Here is a 21,228-nt window from a genome sequence, read left to right as displayed (position 1 = left end):
CCCATTCACTGAAAATTGTGCTTTGTGGTGCCTTAATTAATAATAATAATGATGAAAACAATAATAAATTTAAATATACTGCATCTTAGCTCAGCAAACCAGCTTTGCAGCAATCCAGGACCATCATTTTCTGGTTAAACTAGATTCTGACTTCATATTTGGTGTGAAAATGGCCGGGCTGTTTAGCCCTGCCTGATCTGAAGAAGTTTAGAATCAGAATCATACAGCTGGAAGGGACCTTGGAGGACCCTCGACCATTCCAGACAAATGGCTGTCCAGGAAATTTCCAAAGTTGGAACACTCGTAACTCCAGGAATCTATCTATCTATCTATCTATCTATCTATCTATCTATCTATCTATCTATCTATCTATCTATCTATCTATCTATTCATCTATCTACTATCTATTTAGCTATCATCTATATATCATCTATCTATATCTATCTATTCATCTATCTATCTATTCTATTCTATCATCTACTATCTTTGTTGTTGTTGTTAGCTGCGAAGTCGTGTCCGACCCATCGCGACCCTATGGACAATATTCCTCCAGGCCTTCCTGTCCTCTACCATCTTCTGGAGTCCATTTAAGCTCACGCCTACTGCTTCAGTGACTCCATCCAGCCACCTCATTCTCTGTCGTCCCCTTCTTCTATTGCCCTCGATCTTTCCCAGCATTAGGCTCTTCTCCAGTGAGTCCTTCCTTCTCATTAGGTGGCCAAAGTACTTGAGTTTTAGCTTCAGGATCTGGCCTTCTAAAGAGCAGTCAGGGTTGATCTCCTCTAGGACTGACCGGTTTGATCGCCTTGCAGTCCAAGGGACTCGCAGGAGTCTTCTCCAGCACCACAGTTCAAAGGCCTCAATTCTTTGGCGCTCAGCCTTTCTTATGGTCCAACTTTCACTGCCATACATTGCAACTGGGAAGACCATAGCCTTGACTATACGCACTTTTGTTGACAGGGTGATGTCTCTGCTTTTTAGTGTGCTGTCTAGATTTGCCATGGCTTTCCTCCCCAGGAGCAAGCGTCTTTTAATTTCTTGGCTACAGTCCCCATCTGCAGTGATCTTGGAGCCCAGGAAAATAAAATCTGTCACTACCTCCATTTCTTCCCCATCTATTTGCCAGGAATTGAGAGGGCCAGATGCCATGATCTTGGTTTTCTTAATGTTAAGTTTCAACCCAAGTTTTGCACTCTCCTTCTTCACCCGCAACAAGAGGCTCTTTAGTTCTTCTTCACTTTCTGCCATTAGAGTGGTATCATCTGCGTATCTTAGGTTGTTGATATTTCTTCCGGCAATCTTAATTCCAACTTTTGATTCATCTAGCCCTGCCTTTCTCATGATGTGCTCTGCATATAAGTTAAATAGGCAGGGCGACAGTATACAGCCTTTCCCAATTTTGAACCAATCAGTGGTTCCGTGTCCAGTTCTCACTGTTGCTTCTTGATCCGCATATAGGTTTCTCAAGAGACAAATAAGATGGTCTGGTACTCCCATCTCTTTAAGAACTTGCCACAGTTTGTTATGATCCACACAATCAAAGGCTTTAGCATAGTCAATGAAGCAGAAGTAGATGTTTTTCTGGAACTCCCTAGCTTTCTCCATGATCCAGCGTATGTTGGCAATTTGATCTCTAGTTCCTCTGCCTCTTCGAAATCCTGCCTGCACTTCTGGTAGTTCTCGATCCACATACTGCTGAAGTCTAGCTTGTAGGATTTTAAGCATGACTTTACTAGCATGAGAAATGAGTGCAATGGTGCGATAGTTTGAACATTCTTTGGCACTGCCTTTCTTTGGAATTGGAATGTAAACTGATCTTTTCCAATCCTGTGGCCACTGTTGAGTTTTCCAAATTTGCTGGCAAATTGAGTGTAGCACTTTTACTGCACTGTCTTTTAAGATTTTGAATAGCTCAGCTGGAATACTGTCACCTCCACTAGCTTTGTTGTTGCTCAGCTTTTCTAAGGCCCACTTCACCTCACATTCTAGGATGTCTGGCTCAAGGTCAGTGACCACATCATTGTGATTATCTGGGACGTTAAGCTCATTCTTGTATAGTTCTTCTGTGTAATTTTGCCACCTCTTCTTAATCTCTTCTGCCTCTGTTAGGTCCCTGCCATTTTGGTCCTTTATCATGCCCATTTTTGCATTAAACGTTCCCTTCATTTCTCCAATTTTCTTGAAAAGATCTCTGGTCCTCCCTATTCTATTATTTTCTTCTATTTCTTTGCACTGTTCATTTAAGAAGGCATTCTTATCTCTTCTAGCTATTCTCTGGAATTCTGCATTCAATTGGGTGTATCTTTCTTTTTCTCCCTTGCCTTTCGCTTCCCTCCTTTCCTCAGCTATTTGCAAAGCTTCCTCAGACAGCCATTTTGCTTTCTTGCATTTCTTTTTCTTTGGGATGGTTTTGGTTGCTACCTGTTGTACAATGTCGCGAACCTCTGTCCATAGTTCTTCAGGCACTCTGTCTATCAGATCTAATTCCTTAAATCTATTTGTCACCTCTACTGTATATTCAACAGGGATATGATTTAATTCATACCTGAGTGGCCTAGTGCTTTTCCCTACTTTCTTCAGTTTAAGCCTAAACTTTGCAAGGAGAAGCTCATGGTCTGAGCCACAGTCAGCTCCTGGTCTTGTTTTTACTGACTGTATAGAGCTTCTCCATCTTTGGCTGCAGAGCATATAGTCAATCTGATTTCTGTGTTGACCATCTGGTGATGTCCATGTGTAGAGCCGTCTCTTGGGTTGTTGGAAAAGAGTGTTTGCTATGACCATCGTATTCTCTTGACAGAATTCTATCAGCCTGTGCCCTGCTTCATTTTGCACTCCAAGGCCAAACTTGCCTGTTATTCCAGTTATCTTTTGGCTTCCTACTTTAGCATTCCAATCCCCCATGATGATAAGAACATCATTTTTTGGTGTTAGTTCTATAAGGTGCTGTAGTGCTTCATAGAACTGGTCAATTTCATCCTCTTCAGCACTGGTGGTTGGGGCATAGACCTGGACTACTGTGATATTGAATGGTTTGCCTTGGATTCGAACTGAGATCATTCTGTCATTTTGAGGATTGTATCCCAGTATTGCTTTTCCTACTCTTTTATTGACTATGAAGGCTACTCCATTTCTTCTTAAGGATTCTTGCCCACAGTAGTATACCTGATGGTCATCTGAATTAAATTCACCCATTCCTGTCCATTTTAGTTCGCTGATACCTAAGATGTCAATGTTCAGTCTTGTCATCTCTTGTTTGACCACGTCCAGTTTTCCTTGATTCATGGATCTTACATTCCAGGTTCCTATGGAGAAAAAATCTTTACAGCATCGGACTTTCCTTTCACCACCAGACATATCCACAGCTGAGCGTCCTTTCGGCTTTGGCCCAGTCGCTTCATTCTTTCTGGCGCTACTAGTACTAGCCCTCTGCTCTTCCCCAGTAGCATATTGGACGCCTTCCGACCTGAGGGGCTCATCTTCCAGCGTCATATCGTTTTGCCTTTTGGTACTGTCCATAGGGTTTTCATGGCAAAGATACTGGAGTGGTTTGCCATTTCCTTCTCCAGTGGATCACGTTTTGTCAGAACTCTCTGCTATGACCTTTCCGTCTTGGGTGGCCCTGCACGGCATAGCTCATAGCTTCATTGAATTACGCAAGCCCCTTCGCCACGACAAGGCAGTAATCCATGAAGGGGTCTACTATCTTATCTATCATCTATTCATCTATCTATCATCTATCTATTTATCATCTATATATCTATCTATTCATGTATCTATATCTATCATCTACCATCTGTCTTCTATCTATCTATCTATCTATCTATCTATCTATCTATCTATCTATCATCAACCTCTGCATCTATCTACCTAATCTATCATCTATCTCTATCATCTCTATCAATCTATCAGTCTATCATCTCTATCATTTATCATCTATCTGTCATCTGTATCAGTCTATCATCTATCTATCTTCTTATCTGTCTCATAGAGACATAGGGTTGGAAGGGACCTTGGAGGTCTTCTAGTCCAACCCCCTGCTCAAGCAGGAGACCCTCGACCATTCCAGACAAGTGGCTGTCCAGTCTTGTCTTAAAAGCCTCCAGTGATGCAGCACCCACAACTTCTGGTGGCAAGCAGTTCCACTGTTTCATTGTTCTCACTGTCAGGAAGTTTCTCCTTAATTCCAGGTTGCTTCTCTCCTTGATTAGTTTCCATCTGTTGCTTCTTGTCCTGCCTTTTGGTGCTTTGAAAGATAGGTATACACACGCAAACACACACACACAGAGAGACTTCTTTCTGGCGTCCCCTCAAATATTGGAAAATGCTATCATGTCACCCCTGGTCCTTATTTTCACTAGACTAGCCAAACCCAAATCCTGCAACCGTTCCTTGGTATGTTTTATCTTCCCTAATCCTCTTTGCTGCTCTCCTCTGCATTCTTTCCAGGATCTCAACGTCTTTGTTTCAACACGGTTTAAAAATCCTTAAAAATGGATCGTTCCCCTTCCAAGCTTTAATATGGAACCATCGTTCCCGTACTGATCTTTTTTATAATTCTCTCCCCCTCACCCCCGGACAACCAGCAAAAGAAAAGATTTCCTTGGCGCTGCTTCTTGCAAATTTTTGTTCGGTGGCGCGGCCTTCAGCCACCCACTTTTGCACTCTGTATTCCTTGGCTGTCTCCAAACCAATTCATTAATATGTTTCCATCCCTTTTGCAGCACGAGAAGCGCGGCTGCAGCACATCCCAAGGTTTTTCCCCTTATCCTCCTCCCGTTCTGGGGAAGAAGGAATGGAGACTGCAAAGATTTAGCAGGAAAAAAGCTCGACCGACACGGAACAGACTTCTCTAAAACAGTCAACGATGTCGGCCATTGCTCCTTTGGAAGAGGTGGCGATGGTGCCCTTGGGGAAGGATTCGTTCCCTGAGCACCTGGCCCAGAGTCACAGCCAGGAGCCGTGTCTGGACAACGCCGAGGCCACTTTGCCCTGGGACAAAGCCCAACACGATGTAGCCGGAGAGATGCCCGGGCTTTTGGAGAAGGACGCCCGGCCTAGCCCGGAAGGGAGCATGAAGGCAGCCATTTTGGGTTCCGCCATGGACCACCAGGCTTTCCTGAAGCCTTTTGAGGATGACGAGGGCAGTGGGATGCCCGCCATGGCGGCCCACCCCTTTGTCCCCATTGACCCCTTCTGCATCGAACACCGCCCCAAGAGCCAGAAGAAGCAGTCGTGGTGGCTGGGAGTGCCGCCACAGGACAGGGCAGAGGGCCAGGAGGAGAAGGGCGACCCTGAGCATCAGACTTTCCTCGCTGGAGGCTGCTCGGCCTATTCGCACGAACCCCCCGGTCCTGCCGGGGAGCGACCTCAGACCCCGTGTTGCCGGTCGAAGGGCTGCTGCAGCTCGGCTAATCTCAAAACCGTGGGCTCCATGAGTAGCGCCATGATTGTCTTCCCAGGCTTGATCTACGGCGCTTACGTCTTCCTGCCCTTCGACGTGCCCCCCATGGATGAGACGAGCGCCCGGCTGGTGTACACGCTGCGCTGTGGGGCTTTTGCCACCTTCCCCATCATTTTAGGTGAGCAGGATCTGCTGGCCGTGGAGGAGAAGGTGCCATCCTTCGCTGCCAGCCTGGAGACCCGTGCTTCGTTCCCCCGGGTGGCTAAGAGGCTCCGTCACGTGTCCGTGTTTTACTATTTTTGACGGGAAACGGCACTTCCTGTTTTACGGCAAAACTGGGCCCCTCGCGAACCGTCGGCTCACTTAATGACCACCGTGTTTGCTTCACTGCGGCAGTTTGCTTTGCGACCGCTGCAAAAAAAAAGTGACCCACCTGTTTTATGACGATTATAACATACAACAGGCTCCCGTACGGTCGTACGGCGAGAGCTACCCGTCATGCTTGAATTGCAGAACTTTGGGAAATCCTTCAGACCAACATTTGGCTCATCCCAGCCCCTCCCTCCCTTTATTAATTTATTTATAAAATGTATAGGCCAGGGGTAGGTAAACTCGGCTCTTTTATGACTCATGGACTGCAACTCCCAGAATTCCTGAGCCAGCTTGGCTCAGCTTGGAAACCTCTCCCTTTCCCCTCAGCATGGCTGGCTGAGGAATTCTGGGAGTTGAAGTCTGTGAGTCATAAAAGAGCCAAGGTTGCCTACCCCTGGTCTAGGGCCAACCTTGGCTCTTTTGATGACTTGTGGACTTCAACTCCCAGAATTCCTCAGCCAGCATGGGGCAAATATGGCCCCTTCATGACTTGGCTGGCTCAGGAATTCTGGGAGTTGAAGTCCACGAGTTATAAAAGAGCTGAGGTTGCCTACCTCTGGTAAAGGCTGTCCCTCAAGGTAACTCTTTTAATTATGTTTCTTAAAATGGGAGTTTAAGGATCCAGCCCAAAAGCTGCCCCCCTCCCCGGAAAAACAGAATAAGAGATAAAAATTGTGCCTTCTCCAGCGTTCGGCTTCCTTTCTTCAGCATCTCTGAAGACTCTGGAAATCCTGGAGCTTTGCTGGACTACCAAGTCCATCAGCCCCCCCAGAACCTGTACGATGGGAAGACCCAGCAGAGTTCTCCAATCTGGCCTTCCAGGAAATTTGGAATGGAATAACAAGAGTTGGAAGGGACCTTGAAGGTCTTCTAGTCCAGCCCCCTGCTTGAGCAGGAGAACCTATACCATCTCAGACAGGTGAATGTCCAGTCTCTTCTTATAAAAACCTCCAACGATGGAGCGCCCACGATTTCTGGTGGCAAGCTGTTCCACTGGTTAATTGTTCTAACTGTCAGGAAATTTCTCTTTATTTCTAGGTTGCTTCTCTCCTTGATTAGCTTCCATCCGTTGCTTCTTGTCCTGCCTACAGTTGCTTGGAGAATTAAATAGACCCCCTTCCTCTTAAAAAAAAAAGTCAGACCTTCCTTAAGGATGATGGGAATTGCCCTCCAGCCCCTTTGGAATTCTGCAGAATTGTCTCCTTGGGGGGGTGTCTGAAGGCTAAATCTTAAGATGAATGGCTAAGGGAAATAGGTACGGTTAGCCTAACAAAGAGAAGGGCGAGGGGTGACATGATAGCAGTCTTCCAATATTTGAGGGGCTGCCCCAAGGAAGAGGGGGGGTGTCAACCTCTTCCCCAAAGCGCCCGAAGGCAAGACAAGAAGCAACGGATGGAAACACATCAAGGAGAGAAACAACCTGGAATTAAGGAGAAACTTCCTGACAGTGAGAAACACGATTAACCAGTGGGACGTCTTGCCTCCAGAAGCTGTGGGTGCTCCATCACTGGAGCCTTTTAAGAAGAGGCTGGACAGCCATTTGTCCGAAATGGTATAGGGTTTCCTGCCTGAGCAGGGGGTTGGACTAGAAGACCTCCAAGGTCCCTTCCAACGATGACGGTCTTGCCCAGAAACTCAGTGACAGAATAATGAAATCGGCGGAACGGACGTTGGAAACTCCATGACTGGAGACTGTTTTTAAGAAGAGCCAGGACAGCCATTTGACTGGGATCTTGTCGGGTCTCCTGGTTGAGCAGGGGGCTGGACTATAGAGCCTCTAGGTTACCTTGATTCAGCCAGTCCCCCTTTCCCAACCTCTTTCTCCTGACTCTCTTCCCCTACAGGGATGATGGTTTACGGGGTGTCCCGCCTTTGTGCCTCCTCTCTGCAGCCTACTGAGGAGATGAGCCGGGAGGTGCAGATCCACCGGCACTTCGTCTCGCAGTCGGTCGACCTGTTCATCCTCTACTTCTTCAACATCAGCGTCCTTTCCACCTACCTGCCCCAGGAGTGGCTCAAGCTGATCCCGCTGCTGACGGCCCTTTTTGCCATCTCACGGTAAGAGAGAAAGAGCCCGACCAGCCCTCTCTCCTCTCACTGCTGGACCCTCCCTCTGGGTTGGATCCAGTTGTCTGGTAGAGGGTCTCCTGATTGAGCAGGGGGCTGGACTAGAAGACCTCCAAGGTCCCTTCCGGCGCCAGTCTGATGTCAGTGCTGCTAACGTCAGATGGAAATGGAAATGGAATTGGAAATTAGAATAGAATAGAATAAGAATAAGAATAAGAATAAGAATAAGAAAATAGAATAGAATAGAATAGAATAGAATAGAATAGAATAGAATAGGAATAAGAATAAGAATAAGAATATAGAACAGAATAGAATAGAATAGAATAATAAAAAATAGAATAGAATAGAAATAAGAATAAGAATATAGAATAGAGTAGAATAGAGTAGAGTAGAATAGAATAGAATAGAATAGAATAGAATAAGAATATAGAATAGAATAGAATAGAATAGAATAATAAAAAATAGAATAGAATAGAAATAAGAATAGAGTAGAATAATAAAAAATAGAATAGAATAGAAATAAGAATAGAAGAGAATAAAGAATAGAAGAGAATAAAATAGAAATGAAGAATAGAAATAAGAATAGAATAGAATAGAAATAAGAATAGAATAGAATAGAATTATGGGATAGAATAGGAGAGGAGAGCAGAGGAGAATAGAATTATGGGATAGAATCAAATGGAATAGAATAGAGGATGGGATGGGATGGGATATGGATTAGGATAGGATAGGATAGAATTATGGGATAGAATAGAATAGAATAGAATAGAATAGAATAGAATAGAATAGAATAGAATAGAATAGAATAGAATAGAATAGAATAGAATAGAATAGAATAAGAATAGAGTAGAATAAGAATAGGATAGGATAGGATAGGATAGGATAGGATAGGATAGGATAGGATAGGATAGGATAGGATAAGATAGAATGGAATAGAATAGAAAAACAGAATGGAATGGAACGTAACAGGGTTGGAAGGGACCTTGGAGGTCTTCTAGTCCAACCCCTTGTCCAAAAGGAGACCGTAGATCACAGGCATCTTATCAATTAACAGATTTTTTTTTCTTTCATGTTTTATGTTTTTATATTTATTTAATACATAAAATACAAAGAAAAACAGAAATAAGAAATTAGGGGAAGGAAAAAGAGAGGGGGGGGGGGAGAAAAGGCGTTGACTTCTGACTCTTTTTAGCACAGCACAAGATAAAAACACTCCAGCCTCAACTTTTTTGTCTGAACACATTAGTATATAACTAGCCATTTCTCTAACGGCAAATCTATCTAATCGACAAAATGTCAAAAAAGTCAACGTTTTGGTTTCTTTCAACACCTCCACACAATCTAGAAGTGATATCCAAGTGAAAAAAAAGTACTTAAATATATTCTCCTCTTTGAATACCATGATCAGTTTTAACCATTCCTGCTTTATCTTCCTGGCTAGGGAAATAAGTGTGTATTTCTCTTTGCACCTAACAATCTTTGTGCTCTGTCACCATTCAAATTAACAGTTTTGATGTGTTAAAAATTCACTGTGTCTTTGTGATTCTGAGAGAGGCTGGAATACAGAGGCTGCTTCCCCACCACCACACACACCACTGCTAGTTATTCAAGGTTGGACTGGGACCAGTTCAAGACCTACACACACACACACACACACACACACACACACACACACACACACACCCATGGCTACGTTAGAGGTTGGGTTCGCATAACTCTGCTTCTGGAGGATTTGCCACCGCTTGCTAAGACGAGGTCTGGATTTCCCCAAGGCAGAAACCCCAAACTTTTAATTTTTAATATGTATCAATTACTACGGGCATAGTTGTTTAATCACATTTTAATTTTTGTATCCTGTTTTTTATTATGTATGGCCCTGTTCACCGCCCTGAGTCCTTCGGGAGAAGGGCGGTATACAAATTAAATTATTATTATTATTATTATTATTATTATTATTATTATTATTATTATTATTATTATTATTATTATTATTATTATTATTATTATTATTATTATTAAACTGACCACAAATGCCTCGTCTTGTGCGCTGCAAGAATCCAACCCAGCCTACCTCACAGGGTGGTTGTTGCAGGGCTCCGCAGCCTTGCCCTCCTGCAAAAACGTAACATAAATTAAGAAAAACGCAACTCAAATAACAAACGTAGACATAAGGCGTTGTGGGTGCCCCATCCCTGGAGGCTTTTATAAGAAGAGACCGTATAGCCATCTGTCTGGCACAGAGTCTCCTGCTCGATTGATTTAGAGGGTTGGACTAGAAGACCTCCCAGGGTCCCAACTCTCTTATCCTGTTATCTCTTCGCTGGAATATTAATTGTGAAACGCAAAAGCCGGCTTGGAATTTTGATGGGATGCCCACAAGGACACAACAGCTGTGATGCTTGGATCCTGCCGCTGTGGCTGCCATTTTGACTTTTTTGACCCAGTCCTGCTCTGTACCATTTTTTTTTCTTTCTCGCCCTCCCAGGCTTTTCTACTGGGTGGCGTACGCCATGGGCCGCTCGTTCCGAGGCTTTGGATTCGGCTTGACCTTCTTCCCCCTGGTTGCCATGTTGTTCTTCAACCTCTACAGCATGTTTATGTTGGACACGGAGAACATGTTTACCATTCGGAGTCTCAAGGTGGCTTCTTCCCCATTGGCGAAAGAGCAGGAGCTGGCTGCCTCCAACTGGGGCTACTGGGGGTGAAGCCGGTGAGAGCCCCAAGCCCCAGTCTTCCCTTTCTGAACCTCTTGTTGAAAGAAACATCGGGTCCAATTCCAAGCCGGGAGTAAAACGCTGGAAATAAAATGGAGACCGCTTAGGAAAAGAGGTTTCTGCTTATTGATGAGCAGGACCAATGACGGCATTGCGGTTCTTGGGACAGCTGACAAAATGGACTTGAGAGTGGGTGGGTTCTTAATGCCTTCTTTGGACTGTGTATTTCAGAGGCCTGTTCCTGTGCAATGTGCTTTGACCTGTTCTTGGGTGTGCTTGACTCCCATCGTGGCCGGGAGGTCCTCTCCTGTCCTTGGAGCTGGGTGGGGGAGTGTAAATTCTCAATTCCCATCAACTGCGGGGTGGGTGGGTGGGGGGCTGAAGGCCTTTTGCTTATGAATAGTGCGCCCCGGTCTTTCTGAATGAATTACTAAATCTCCATTTCTAAAGATTGGGCTCCTCGGGTTTCTAAGTTTGAAGCTGGTTTTTTTTTTAATGGCAGGGAGACTGGGGCTGCTTTCTGCCTTTGTTATTTTCTCTCGATTTCTCCCTTGAGGGAAATAAGTCTGTCCTGCCTCTTTTAATATTCCCCAAGATATTTTGTTCTCTTGGGGTGGGGGAATGGGCTGACTTTCTGCGCTCTGCAGGGCTCATTTACGCCCTTGGCCGACTGAAGAATTGGAAGGAGCCCCCCCCCTGTCCCCAAGGCCACATAGTCTTACCCCACCTCTGTCAAAAAACAGTGAAACCATCCCAGTTGGCCAACCTCAGCTCCTCACTCCTGGGAGAGAAGTCTGTCCCTGCTCCGCATCCTTGGTGTCTTTGTCTTGGCCAGATCGTTTAGAAGTCCTTCCTGACCTTCATCTGGGTGCCTTCCTACAACTTGAAGCCATCCTCTGTTCTTGGAAGGAAAGAAACTGGGTCTGGTCCTTCTTCCCCCTTTAGAGACGGCAGATAAGCTGGCACACTCCGTTTCCCCTTCAATATTTTTCACGAAGTCCAATATGCCCCCCCAAGTTGAAGAGAAGAATTAGGGGAGACATGATAGCCGTCTTCCAATAACTTGAGGGGCTGTCCCAAAGAACAAGGGGTGGACTTATTCTCTAGGGCAGTGGTGACGAACCTATGGCACACATGCCAGAGGCGGCACTCAGAGCCCTCTCTGTTGGCACACGTGCCGCCGCTGCCAGCACCAGGTCCATCAGGCCTCCACCACCGTCACCCGGAGCAGGAACCCCGCCCAGCACCAAGGAGGCGAAGCGGCCGATTAGCAAGCTCGCATAGAGGTGGTAGAGCAGAGGTCGCCAACCATTGGAAGAAAAGGGAGGGGAAAGCATTTTACACATGTGCGTGCGCACGGGGCCATGAACATGCACACGCTGCTGCAAATGGGGCGGGGCTAGTGCCTGCATGATACTCACTAGCCCTGCCCCATTCTTGTGTGGGGCAGCGCCTTCTACCTGCACCCCGTGGCACGGCGGTGGTCGTTTTTGCACCTTGCAGCCCATTTTTGCACCCCCGGTTTTTGCGTGCCAGAGGCAGCACTCAGAGGCACCTCCCTGTCCCCCCCAGCCCCCCGAGGGCACCGCAGTGCCGATGTGCCCCTGGCACTTTGCAATAAGTGGGTTTGGGGTTGCGGTGAACCTCTCAAAGGTTCGCCATCACTGCCCTAGGGCACCAAAGGGCAGGGCAAGAAATGGAAGCTTGTTTGAAGACAGATCCAACCTAAATGTAAGGAGAAATTTCCTGATAGCGAGAACAATTAATGGAACAGCTTTTGCTTCCTGGGATTGCGGAGGCCGGAGGATTTCAAAAATAAACCGGACAGCCATTTGGCTGAGAAGACTCTTGCCTTGAGCAGAGGGCTGGACTAGAAGACCTCTGAGGTCCCTAGGATTCTACGTTCTATATAAATTGGGTTCCCTTCACTTCCACTTTCCCGCTCATCTCCACGACCTTTTCTGAACCTCTTCCAATTTCTCGGAATCCTTCCTAAACTGTTTCTACAATGGAAGAATGGTTGGAAAAACTGATGGGGATTCGCAGAGATGGCCGAATTCAATTAATCAAAGAGAAGAATATGTCTAACGTCGTTTCTCTCTGGAAACCGCTTCTGGACTTTGTGCTTGAAATAGACAAACATGAAACTGTTTGGGGATGCATGTTTGTTTGTTTTTTTGTTAGAGAACAAAAATGTTGTGGCTGTGGCATTATTATGTTCATTCTACTGTTCTGAAAGTTAATGTTTTTCATCTTTTTTCCCCCTCCTTGCTCCTCTCTTTCCCCTTTTCCCATGATTTCCATTGTCGTTGTATTTTGTACTCTGATCGGTTGAATAAAATTATGATGGGAATCTTTCCTAAACCTATTCTCCAAAGCCCCTGAGGGCAGAAGACAAAAACAATGGGTGGAAATTCCTCACAGGTAGATCCCATCTGGAACGAAGGAGAAATTTCCTGAGAGGCTAACAGAGGCTATCCAGTGAAGAATCTTGTTTAAGGGGGGGGGGGGTCTGTTGACCTCTTCTGCGGGGACAAATGGTTGGGAAAGAAATAGAAGCTTGCAGAGACACAGCCAGTCAGTCACATGGCAAAAGCTTTGCAATTTGAGTTTATTCTCTTATTTCAGGATAAGGGGGCGGGGGGGGGGGGCAAAAGAAGGCTACCAACGATTCTAGCGTGAGGTGGGGGGGCGACATCACCTTTCTGGGGTTATTTTCCCGCTTGCTTCATCTAATTCGGTGATTCTGTATCTTCAACGTTAAAAATCTCCCTATCGATTATTTTAGTTGGCTTGCAGTCGTGGCCCAGTATAGCTTCCCTGTAAGACCTTTCATCTTTGAAAATGTCGAATCTGCAGTTCAGTTGCTGAAAATAGAGAGAGAGAGGAAGGTGGGAGGAAAATCAAGGAACAAATTAGAAAGTCCGATGTGTACTAAAAGCTTCCCAGGACGTAACCATCACAATTGCAATGGACTTTACACAAATAAGGGATGCGGTGGCTCAGTGGGTTAGGACGCTGAGCTTGTCGATCAGAAGGTCGGCAGTTTGGCGGGTCGAATCCCGAGTGCCGCGTAGCAGAGTGAGCGCCTGTTACTCGTCCCAGCTTCTGCCAACCTAGCAGTTCGAAAGCACGTAAAAATGCAAGTAGAAAAATAGGGACCGCTCCGGTGGGAAGGGAACAGCGTTCTGTGCACCTTTGGCATCTAGTCATGCCGGCCACATGACCACGGAGACGTCCTCGGACAAGCGCTGGCTCTTCGGCTTTGAAACGGAGTTGGAAATGACTAGCACGCATGTGCGGGGGAACCTTTACACAAAATAAGTATCACTCTCAGGGCTTTTTTTCTCATAGAACGTTCAGAACGGAGTTCCAGCACCTTTTTTGGGTGGAACCTTGTAGGGTAGGCAAGGCGGGTTGTATGACGTGTGAGTTCCGGCACCTTTTTCTTTTACAACAAAAGCACTGATCACTCTTGCCCGGAAACATAAAAACACAGGAGTGTTGGTCCCTTCCATCTCTGATTCTAAGGTGGTCGTGATAGTGTAATCAAAGCTTAAGGCAGGAGAACTTATATCACTCTGGAGAAATTAATATCCATTCGTTTCTTGAAAACCTCGCGCGAGTTCCCCCCCCCAAAAAAAGCAAGCAAGAGTCATTTTAAACATGCTGCTAAATGCATTGTGTTTGGAACCCACTTTGTCTTATAATTTAATGCATTTCTGTACCTTACAGGTAGTCCTCAACGTACGAGCACAATTGGGCTCCAACTTTCTGTTGCTAAGCGAGACGGTTGTTAAGGGAGCTTCGCCCCGTTTTACGACCTTTCTTGCCACAGTCTTGAAGTGAATCACAGCAGTTGTTAAGTCACACGGTTGTGAAGTGAATCTGCCTTCCCCATTGACGTTGCTGGTTAGAAGGTTGCCAAAGGGGATCACGTGACCCTGGGGTGTTGCGACTGTCATAAATATGCACCAATTGTCAAGCATCTGAATTCTGATCACATGGCCGTGGGGATGCTGCAACGGTCATAAGTGTGAAGCGTGGTCGCGAGTCACTTCTTTCAGTGCCATTGTACTAAGCTGTTGTACTGTCGTAAGTTGAGGACTACCTGTTTTGTATTATTTTTCAACTTAGGGCTAGTAAATACTTTGGATTTCATAGAGCCGTTAGATCAGGGCTTTTCAACCAGTGGTACGGGTACCACCTGTGGTACATTGGCACCTGGAAGGTGGTACGCGGCCATCCTAGAAAAGTGGCAGCGGGGGAGGGGAATGAGCTGAACCGGGGGCAGCACCGCACAAGCCTGAGCGAGAGATGGCTGGTGCTGCAGGGCTGTCGGGGCTCAGCGGAAGCACCAGGATCAGCGCCAGGATCCAGCTGGAGCTCGGCACTGATCCTGGCGCTTCTGAGCCCAGAAGAAGCGCCGATCAGCTGGAATGTTGCAGCATCTTCTGGGCCTTGTGATTTACATTCAGATGCTGGGCAACTGATTCATATTTATGACGGTCACAGTGTCCCAGGGTCATGTGAAGGGACCAAAACCTGCTGCAACCACCCAGCAGATGGGGGGGGGAAATAAACACCAAACACCCCCTACCCCACCCCCGCTGCCAACCCTCAACACAAATGCTCACAACGATGAAAACCTCGGACAGGAGGAAGAGCGCCGCCAGGCGGGCAGGCAGGTGTCTTGCTCGGCTGTGGCTCGGGGGGCACTTTTTTCAGTGCCATTGTAACTTTGAACAGTCACTAAGCGAACTGTTGTAAGTCGAGGACTACCTGTACTTCATCACTTTTTTCCTCTTTTTTTTTGGTCATCAAGTTTTTGACCCCTTGCTAGGCGACTGGTGGTGCTCGGATATTGCCCTATCCTAAAAGTGGTACAGTGAGTGAAAAGGTTGAAAAGCCCTGCCGTAGAGGATCTTCAAACACCTGGCTAGAAACCAGGAGAGCATGAGTTCCAGTTCCACCATAGGCACAAAAGCCAATTGGATGACTTTGGGCCAATCGCCACCAGGCGCTGAGTTCTAATCCTGCCTTAGGCAATAGTCATGAAAGCCGGCTGGGTGACTCTGGGCCAGTTTCTTTCTCAGCCCCCAACCCACCTTACAGGACTGTTGTTGTGGGGAAGACAGAGGGAAGAAGGACTGTTAGATATGTTCCTGCCTCAAGTCATTTAGAAAAACGATAAAAGCAGGACTTTAAGATATCGAAAATAATTAAAAAGGAATAAATTTGCGGGGCATCCTGTGGCTGGAAGGAACTAATCCTAAGAACTCAGCTTGGGGTTCCCGGGCAGCCCAATTAATGACCAAGCCCTGTTTCCTTACCTCCTTCTCGTGGTCGGGAAGTGACCCGCAATATTTTGGGGGCTCTTCTTCAGAGTCGGGGTGACTCAAGGACCTTAAAAAGTTGCGTTGTTGTTTCACGTCCTTCTTGGTGCAGTTCGTCTTTTCCACCGTCATCTGCAGGTACAACACGGAGCCAACGGCTTTCTAGGAAAACAAATCGGGGGTGTTTTGACTCCGGGATGCCCCCCCAAAGGACAAACCATCAGGGAGAGAGGTCAAAAAAAAAACAGTCACCCCCCCAAGTGTGCGATCGCAGCCACCATCTTGACTTCTTAATTTCCCTTCCCAGCAGGAAATTACTCTCAGCGTGTGAAAAGTGCTCTTTCTAGCACCATGGAGAAATCATGGGGAAACAGGCAAAATTACCCCCTTGCAGAAATGCAACAGCACTCTTTCCCCCCCCCAGAAATTAAGACGGTACAACGTGCTAGGATTGGCTAAAATGGGGCTGGGGTGATTGGGGTTTAATGCAATGTCAGAATTCACCCTGGAATGTTGTCTTGGAATGTCGGGTAAACCTGGAATCAATGTCAATCGTATTGGAGGATTCTGGTTTGCCCACGGTGACTTGAAAACTTAAACCTGGTTTAGGGTTGTGTGAATCCATCCCACGTGTGAATGGGGTTAGAGCAAGCAACCAATCATAGCCAAGAACAGTTTAGTGACTGGTTACTAGACAGTTGATTATACCTGTCTGCTTTTCCTGTAGTTCATTTCTCTCTGCTTACTCATTAATTGTTCTAGCTGTCAGAAAATTCCTCCTTAATTCTAGATTGCTTTTCTCCTTGATAAGTTTCTATCCATTGCTAGATAGGAATGCAATTGAGCTTCTGAAGGACAGGCAAGAAATCAGAAACCCCACAAAATAAATGACATATCTATCTATCTATCTATCTATCTATCTATCTATCTATCTATCTATCTATCTATCTATCTATCTATCTATCTATCAGGTAAGGGTAAAGATTCCCCCACACATGCGTGCTAGTCGTTTCCAACTCTAGGGGCCGGTGCTCATCTCCGTTTCAAAGCCGAAGAGCCAGCGCTTGTCCGAGAACGTCTCCGTGGTGATGTGGCCGGCATGACTAGACGCCAAAGGCGCACGGAATGCCGTTACCTTCCCACCGGAGTGGTCCCTGTTTTCCTACTTGCATTTTTACGTGCTTTCGAACTGCTAGGTTGGCAGAAGCTGGGACGAGTAACAGGCGCTCACTCTGCTACGCGGCACTCGGGATTTGACCCGCCAAACTGCCAACCTTCTGATCGACAAGCTCAGCGTCTTAACCCACTGAGCCACCGCATCCCTATATCTATATCTCTATCTCTATCTCTATCTCTATCTCTATCTCTATCTCTATCTATATCTATATCTATATCTATATCTATATCTATATCTATATCTATATCTATATCTATATCTATATCTATATCTATATATCTATATCTATATCTATATATCTATATCTATATCTATATCTATATCATCTATTGATCGGTCGATAGATAGATAGATAGATAGATAGATAGATAGATGATAGATAGATTGATAGATAGATAGATAGATATAGAGATAGACATAGGCAGCTATTTCCTAGGTCAATGGACATGACAGTGTTCCTCAACTGGTTGGGTTGGACTGCAAGGTCTCTTAATTCAGCAACTGACAAGACAGGGAATTATGGGTATTACCGTCCAGCCTTCCTGTGGGGTGAGAGGGTGCAAACAGGCTAAATGGCCCAATGTTTAGAATCCTCAGTGAAAGAATCAGCTGAGGGAGAATATCTCAGGCGCTTCAAGGCGCTGCTTACCTTGACCGTCACGGTTGTTGTGTTCTCAAAAGGCATCAACAGGGACTCTGCCCGCCGGTTATAATATTGCAAGACTAAGTCGGTGAAGTTGCTAATTTCATCCTGGCCCATTTCCTGCAGGGAAGCGATTCGTTGCGGGATACTCTTCTCCAGCTCTTCGTCTGGGTTCACCGCAGAGGTTGAATCGTCTTTCACCTGGTCTTCTGCTGAAAGCCTTTGGACAAGTAGGCAGCAGGCAAAGACCATTTGCCAGCAGCCACCCATGGTGCCAAAGTCAACACCCACAACTCCTGTACAGTGATGGGCAGGCTGGGGGTGTGGGGCACTGACTGATATAGGTTCAGTGGCTCCGCCCCCAAGTTCAGATAGCCCCACCTCCCCGGAGACACATCAGAAAAGGTAAACGGTCATCTCAGGCTGGGCAGTCTTCTTCCCCTGAAAGAAGGCTTGTTTGGCCACGAAATTCTCTTTTCCTTGGTCATCTGCCTTCCCTTCTCATGCGCGGATGTGACCCCAACATTGATTTCGTTGGGTGGGACATCCTGAAACCGGCCTTCGAAAGCCAATTCTCCCATTTTCTCCCCCCCCGCTGGGGTTGAGCCAAAAATTAAAATATATTCATTCCACGCACAAGGGAGATAAATCGACTTTTGCTTGACCGGTCCCTTCAGATCAATGTAAGGATTTGAGGTGCTACCAAAGCAATCCTCCTAGACGGTGGGTGGTTTGTTGGTTTTTTTTCTTTAAATTTAAATTATTAGTTTAATAAATAAGTCTGGCTTGTTTGGGATGTAGACAAAAATGGCATTCTCCTTTTTTTTTAAGAGAAAGAATGATGTACTGCTTTTGGTTTGTATGTCAAATCCTATCACGGCCCTCCATGCCCACCTAAAAATTCCCAGTTTTATATGATGTATTATCAGTTATTTGTTATTTGTTAGTAATATAGTTATGTTTAAGGAGAGTTAAAGTGCGATAGAATTTAATGTTTTATTTTTGCTTGTTAGCATATTTTAGCTTAAGTTTGTAAAGTTTATACCCTGTATTCAGCTCTGGGAAGTCAGGGGGGGAGGGGAGGGGAGGGGAGGGTTGGGGGGAGGGGAGGGGGAGGGAGGGAGTTTTTCTTTTTAAAAAATGTACTGTAAAACTTTTCAATAAAAAAAATTCCCAGAGAAGTCCATTGAAGAAGAAGAAGAAGAAGAAGAAGAAGAAGAAGAACAAAGAGAACTTAAGATTAGAAATTTTTTTTTTCTGACCCCTCTGGAAGATTAAATAGGTGGAAAGAGATTAAAAGATGAGACTTGGGGGTGGGGGGAAGGAATGTTGGAATACAGAGTTTAAGGGATTTTTATCTTTTTTGTCTTTTCACAACCCAGAGAGGGAGGACAACCGGCCTTTTGGAGGATAATCCAATGATTTTCCATGTCAAGGAGTTGTTGTTTTTTTGGCCAGTGGGATATTTGTCCATTGGTCATCTCTAATGTGCTTAAAATTGCTCTGGGCAAACCTTTGCCAAGTCAAACGCAGGTGAATTGGCGCTTTCAGAAATGAACCCTCTTGTTAATTGTTTGGCTTTGACTATCTTTATTATCCTTGGCTCCTTTTTTAAAAAAAACACAAATGTTCCACAGATACTTCTGGGCCTTCAGTGACTTCAAAGTATTCTGGCCAGAGCTAGCCATGCGTGGCCCAGAAATTATTTGCCAGAAATAATAATATTCTGTCCAGAGAGAGAGAAAGGGGGGGCAGCAAACGGAGAAGCCCCCAAATCAGATTGGCAGAAAGTTCAAAGGCGAACCCAAAACAGGAGATGCAGAGAATGGTGGCCAAGAAAAATTGATCCGCTGTCAAGAGATCAGAGGGAAGGCAGAATGTTGGGAGGGCTTCAGCAACAAGACTGTGGCTCCCTCCGTGTCCAAGTGTCGTTTTTCATGTGTAGAAAACCCCATATTCAGATCACAGGATCTCCAGCCAGGTAAGCATGAAAAAGAATTCGGCCTCAAATTGGGAGAGGTCAGGACAGCTGGCACAGAGAACACCAAGGACCTCATAGCAGGGAGAATTCTGAGCTAATTTGCAAATAAACAATCCTGTCTTTCTTTCTTTCTTTCTTTCTTTCTTTCTTTCTTTCTTTCTTTCTTTCTTTCTTTCTTTCTTTCTTTCTTCCTTCCTTCCTTCCTTCCTTCCTTCCTTCCTTCCTTCCTTCCTTCCTTCCTTCCTCCTTCCTTCCTTCCTTCCTTCCTTCCTCCCTCCCTCCCTCCCTCCCTCCCTCCCTTACTTTGTTTTCTCCCTCCCTCCCTTCTGTCAACTCTGCAACTCTCCCTCACTCCCTCCATGTCCCTCCCCCCTCCTTTTGTTTCTCCCCCACCCACCCACCTCACACAAATGACTGAGCAGCATGCCAGGATTAAAAATACAAAGAAAACGCCCCCCCCCCCCCCCGCAACATATAACCCCGGGCACTCAAGGATAATAACAACCCCCTTTTTTTAAAAAAAACCCACATGACTAGAACATAGAATATGGAATTCTAGGACTGGAAGGGGACCTTGGAGGCCTTCTAGTCCACCCCCTGTTGCTCAAGGCAGGACACCTTATACCCTCCCAGTCAAAAATAGTTGTCCAGCCTGTTTTTGAAAACCTCCAGTTTAGTGCAGGTCTGAAAGTCCTGAAAGTTTGGTGCAAATCTAAGCAACTTCAGGACCATTGAAATCTGGAGGATGGGGCAGGAGGCAGAAAGCTGTTACTTAATGGACTGAGGATCTCATTCAACAAGACCTACTTTTTAATGTCTAGGCGTTGCCATATTCTGGATTGGGGTTCAGTTTAAGGGCACAGAATCTTCTCCTTGCAGGCTTCTTGCGGTCCTCTCGCGGGTGATTGTTGGGCAAGCTGGAGGGAATTGTTTTAAGGGTTAGGGTTAGGATTAGAGTTAGCCTGGTCTGTCTCCTTGCCTGTTCTTTGCTTGTTAGTTGGTGAACGGAGCCTGTGCCTTCTAGGACACTGGTGGCGAACCTATGGCACGCGTGCCAGAGGCGGCACTCAGAACCCTCTCTGTGGGCACGCGTGCTGCCACCACCAGCAGCAGATCCATCAGACCGTCACCGCCACCCGGAGCATGAACCCCGCCCAGCACCAAGGAGGCGAAGCGGCCGATTAGCAAGCTCGCATAGAGGTGGTAGAGCAGAGGTCGCCAACCGTTGGAAGAAAAGGGAGGGGGAAGCATTTTACACGCGTGCCTGCGGGCACGGGGCCGTGAACATGCACGCGCTGCTGCAAATGGGGCGGGGCTAGTGCATGCGTGATACTCACTAGCCCTGCCCCGTTCTTGCACGGGGGGGCAGCGCCTTCTAGCTGCACCCCGCGGCGCGGTGGTGGCCGTTTTTGCACCTTGCAGCCCATTTTTGTGCCCCCGTTTTTTACGGCACTCAGAGGCACCTCCCTGCCCCTCCCCGCTCCCCCCGAGGGCACCACAATGCCGATGCGCCCCTGGCACCTTGCGATAAGTGGGT

The 21,228-nt window shown here is 46.2% G+C and overlaps 2 protein-coding genes across 4 annotated transcripts; one reads left to right on the top strand and one right to left on the bottom strand.

Moving 5' to 3' along the window:
• Window positions 1–4,723: 4,723 nt before the first annotated feature.
• Window positions 4,724–21,028, top strand: TMEM79 (transmembrane protein 79). 3 transcript variants are annotated; one of them, XR_014028069.1, is made up of 4 exons: window positions 4,724–5,579; window positions 7,618–7,831; window positions 10,326–11,854; window positions 20,906–21,028. XR_014028069.1 is itself a non-coding variant. In XM_081340132.1 (4 exons), the coding sequence occupies exons 1-3, from the start codon at window positions 4,865–4,867 to the stop codon at window positions 10,543–10,545; spliced, it is 1,149 nt and encodes a 382-aa protein (XP_081196258.1). In that variant the 5' UTR covers window positions 4,724–4,864; the 3' UTR covers window positions 10,546–10,550; window positions 11,390–12,899. The 3 variants fall into 3 exon arrangements, 2 of the variants coding, with proteins under 2 accessions (XP_081196258.1, XP_081196257.1); XM_081340132.1 differs by lacking the exon at window positions 20,906–21,028 and having other exon boundaries at window positions 10,326–10,550; window positions 11,390–12,899; XM_081340131.1 differs by lacking the exon at window positions 20,906–21,028 and having other exon boundaries at window positions 10,326–12,899.
• LOC308675130 (uncharacterized protein) lies at window positions 13,158–18,024 on the bottom strand. Its single transcript, XM_081340136.1, has 3 exons — window positions 17,717–18,024; window positions 15,888–16,052; window positions 13,158–13,421 (listed from the first exon to the last, which is right to left on the bottom strand). The coding sequence occupies exons 1-3, from the start codon at window positions 17,978–17,980 to the stop codon at window positions 13,287–13,289; spliced, it is 564 nt and encodes a 187-aa protein (XP_081196262.1). The 5' UTR covers window positions 17,981–18,024; the 3' UTR covers window positions 13,158–13,286.
• Window positions 21,029–21,228: the final 200 nt, after the last annotated feature.

This window comes from Vipera berus, assembly GCF_964194415.1.
Source record: "Vipera berus genome assembly, chromosome: 16".
Lineage (NCBI taxonomy): Eukaryota > Metazoa > Chordata > Lepidosauria > Squamata > Viperidae > Vipera > Vipera berus.
Note: the sequence above shows the minus strand (reverse complement) of the source record. Positions and strands in the feature narration are given on the sequence as shown.

What these genes read in the sequence shown, in the direction of transcription:
- TMEM79 (XM_081340132.1), top strand. Translation starts at nt 4,865, where the DNA reads ATGTCGGCCATTGCTCCTTTGGAAGAGGTGGCGATGGTGCCCTTGGGG. An exon ending in CACCTTCCCCATCATTTTAG is followed by an intron (nt 5,580 to 7,617) that starts GTGAGCAGGATC and finishes CTTCCCCTACAG; the next exon opens with GGATGATGGTTTACGGGGTG. An exon ending in GCCCTTTTTGCCATCTCACG is followed by an intron (nt 7,832 to 10,325) that starts GTAAGAGAGAAA and finishes TCGCCCTCCCAG; the next exon opens with GCTTTTCTACTGGGTGGCGT.
- LOC308675130 (XM_081340136.1), bottom strand. Translation starts at nt 17,980, where the DNA reads ATGGGTGGCTGCTGGCAAATGGTCTTTGCCTGCTGCCTACTTGTCCAA. An exon ending in CAACAACCGTGACGGTCAAG is followed by an intron (nt 16,053 to 17,716) that starts GTAAGCAGCGCC and finishes TTGTTTTCCTAG; the next exon opens with AAAGCCGTTGGCTCCGTGTT. An exon ending in TTCCCGACCACGAGAAGGAG is followed by an intron (nt 13,422 to 15,887) that starts GTAAGGAAACAG and finishes CTCTATTTTCAG; the next exon opens with CAACTGAACTGCAGATTCGA.